Source organism: Electrona antarctica (assembly GCF_951216825.1).
Source record: "Electrona antarctica genome assembly, chromosome: 15".
In the NCBI taxonomy this organism is placed as follows: Eukaryota; Metazoa; Chordata; class Actinopteri; order Myctophiformes; family Myctophidae; genus Electrona; species Electrona antarctica.
The window spans coordinates 45,745,899-45,748,398 of record NC_136796.1 but is presented as its reverse complement, the minus strand read 5'-3'; the positions used below and the strand labels follow the sequence as shown (position 1 = coordinate 45,748,398).

At 45.2% G+C, this 2,500-nt stretch overlaps 1 protein-coding gene across 1 annotated transcript in view; it reads left to right on the top strand.

Annotated features, from left to right (window-relative positions):
* Positions 1-2,500, top strand: part of ash1l (ash1 (absent, small, or homeotic)-like) — a gene marked incomplete at its 5' end in the record, with an annotated part of 70,226 nt that overhangs the window by 57,288 nt on the left and 10,438 nt on the right. Inside the window, one exon of the mRNA XM_079522127.1 lies at positions 1,630-1,802. Within this exon, the coding sequence (XP_079378253.1) occupies positions 1,630-1,802 (173 nt within the window). The remainder of the gene's footprint in view (positions 1-1,629; positions 1,803-2,500) is intronic.

Sequence of the window (2,500 nt, the reverse complement as noted above, 5' to 3'; positions counted from 1 at the left end):
CGTCATGTTGTAGTGATTGATTTGTAGTCATCAGGATGATATCGTTGCGTCATGTTGTAGTCATTGTTTTGTAGTCATCAGGATGATATCGTTACGTCATGTTGTAGTCATTGTTTTGTAGTCATCAGGATGATATTGTTACGTCATGTTGTAGTCATTGTTTTGTAGTCATCAGGATGATATCGTTACGTCATGTTGTAGTCATTGTTTTGTAGTCATCAGGATGATATCGTTACGTCATGTTGTAGTCATTGTTTTGTAGTCGTCAGGATGATATCGCTACGTCATGTCGTAGTCATTGTTTTGTAGTCATCAGGATGATATCGTTACGTCATGTTGTAGTCATTGTTTTGTAGTCATCAGGATGATATCGTTACGTCATGTTGTAGTCATTGTTTTGTAGTCATCAGGATTATATTGTTACGTCATGTTGTAGTCATTGTTTTGTAGTCATCGGGCCGGAACCCTCAATCTGTAACTTCCTATCCCGTCAAACCGGAACCATAAGCATTTCAAATTGCGAGAGGCAACAGTCTGGCAACGCGAGGCTACTTTTATTTGGAAGATATTTTTCTTCCCGTTTGAGGGAAAGGAAAGTTCCAGATTGAGGGTTCCGGCCTGATGACTACACCATGACGCAACGCTCCCGTGACCGGGTCATAAACCCCAAAAGGAATGCTGCCCAGGCTAGGAGGAACCTGTTTAGGGAACTAAATTGTCTTCCCGTGGAATAGAGCGTCGCAGTCCCCTTCGCCCCCCCTTCATGACGACGCCAGGCCCAGGAAATAATTCCCAATGCATTTTTCCTCATAGACATTTCAAAAAGTATTCATTTAAAGACCTTATAAGCGTCGTACAAAGCCAACTCGAGTTGTGACAAATCATGACAACAAACACAATATTTTGGACCAAACAAATAATTACAAAGAATAAAAACAACAAGAAAAAGTGTTCTTCTTTCAAATTCTTTGTTTGGCCCAAAACATTGTGTTTTTGCTGTCACGATTTCTCACAACTCGAGTTGGCTTTGTACGACGCTTAAAAGGTCTTTAAATAAATACTTTTTGAAATGTCTATGATGAGGAAAATGAACGGGGAATCATTTCCTGGGCCCTGGTGGTAGGGGGCGGGACTGCGACGCTCTATACTTTGTCAAGGCTGGTCCATAAAATTCTACACCGAGAGGTTCCTAGCTTGCTGAATAATTTCCCCACAGTGCAGGTTTTTTAATCCGCAGTTTAAACAAAACTCCCCAGTCGTATTAAAGCAGCTGACAAAGCGCTTGTTTTACCTTTGTCTCTCCTTGTCGTAAGGGGTGAGAGGTTTGCCTTTGGCCACCATTACTTCTCTTTCCCTTTGTCTCTCCTTGTCGTAAGGGGTGAGAGGTTTGCCTTTGGCCACCATTACTTCTCTTTCTCTTTGTCTCTCCTTGTCGTAAGGGGTGAGAGGTTTGCCTTTGGCCACCATTACTTCTCTTTCTCTTTGTCTCTCCTTGTCGTAAGGGGTGAGAGGTTTGCCTTTGGCCACCATTACTTCTCTTTCTCTTTGTCTCTCCTTTGTCATAAGGGGTGAGAGGTTTGCCTTTGGCCACCATTACTTCTCTTTCCCTTTGTCTCTCCTTGTCATAAGGGGTGAGAGGTTTGCCTTTGGCCACCATTACTTCCGTCCTCACGAGACCCACCATTCTCCATCGCGACGGTTCTACCAGAACGAGTTGTTTCGCATGCCGCTGTACGAGATCATCCCCCTGGAGGCCGTGGTGGGGACGTGCTGCGTCCTCGACCTCTACACCTACTGCAAAGGTGAGACCGCGCACGCACGCACACACATACACACACGTGCACACACACGGTGCGGCTCAGCGGTGGCTCAGGGGTAGAGTGGCCGGATGATAACCGCAAGGTTGCCAGTTCCAACCAGGGCTCCCCCCAGAGTTAGTGTCGAAGTGTCCTTGAGCAAGACACTGACTGAACCCCAAATTGCTCCCGATGTGCAGGTTGGTGCCTTGCACCCCTGTCATCGGTGTGTGAATGTGTATGTGTGTGTGTGAATGGGTGAATGTAATGCACAATCTATGTAAAGCGCCTTGGATAAAGGCGCTATATAAATGCACCATTTACCACACACACACACACACACACATACACACACACAAAGACTGAAGCTAACCACAGTGCATATTGGTTTAATCCCCGCACCCAATGGAAAGAGAAATGGTACTATAGCAGTCGTAATGCTTTTCTTTGTACTGTCTGTGTGCCACTCAACCGTCACCTGCTCCGGAGATTTTAGTGGTGTGTAAATACCATATGAGGCAAACCTACAACTATTACCGTGCAGTTAAGTGTGATCTATCCCGGTGTCATGTTCAAAACAAATGTCCAGTCTACAAGCTCACAAGCAGCCACGCTGCTCGATGCATTTTGAGTTTGTAGATCTGCTATTTTTGGTGCACACAACTAAGCATAAATCAGACATGACTGACCTGTTTAACCCGTTC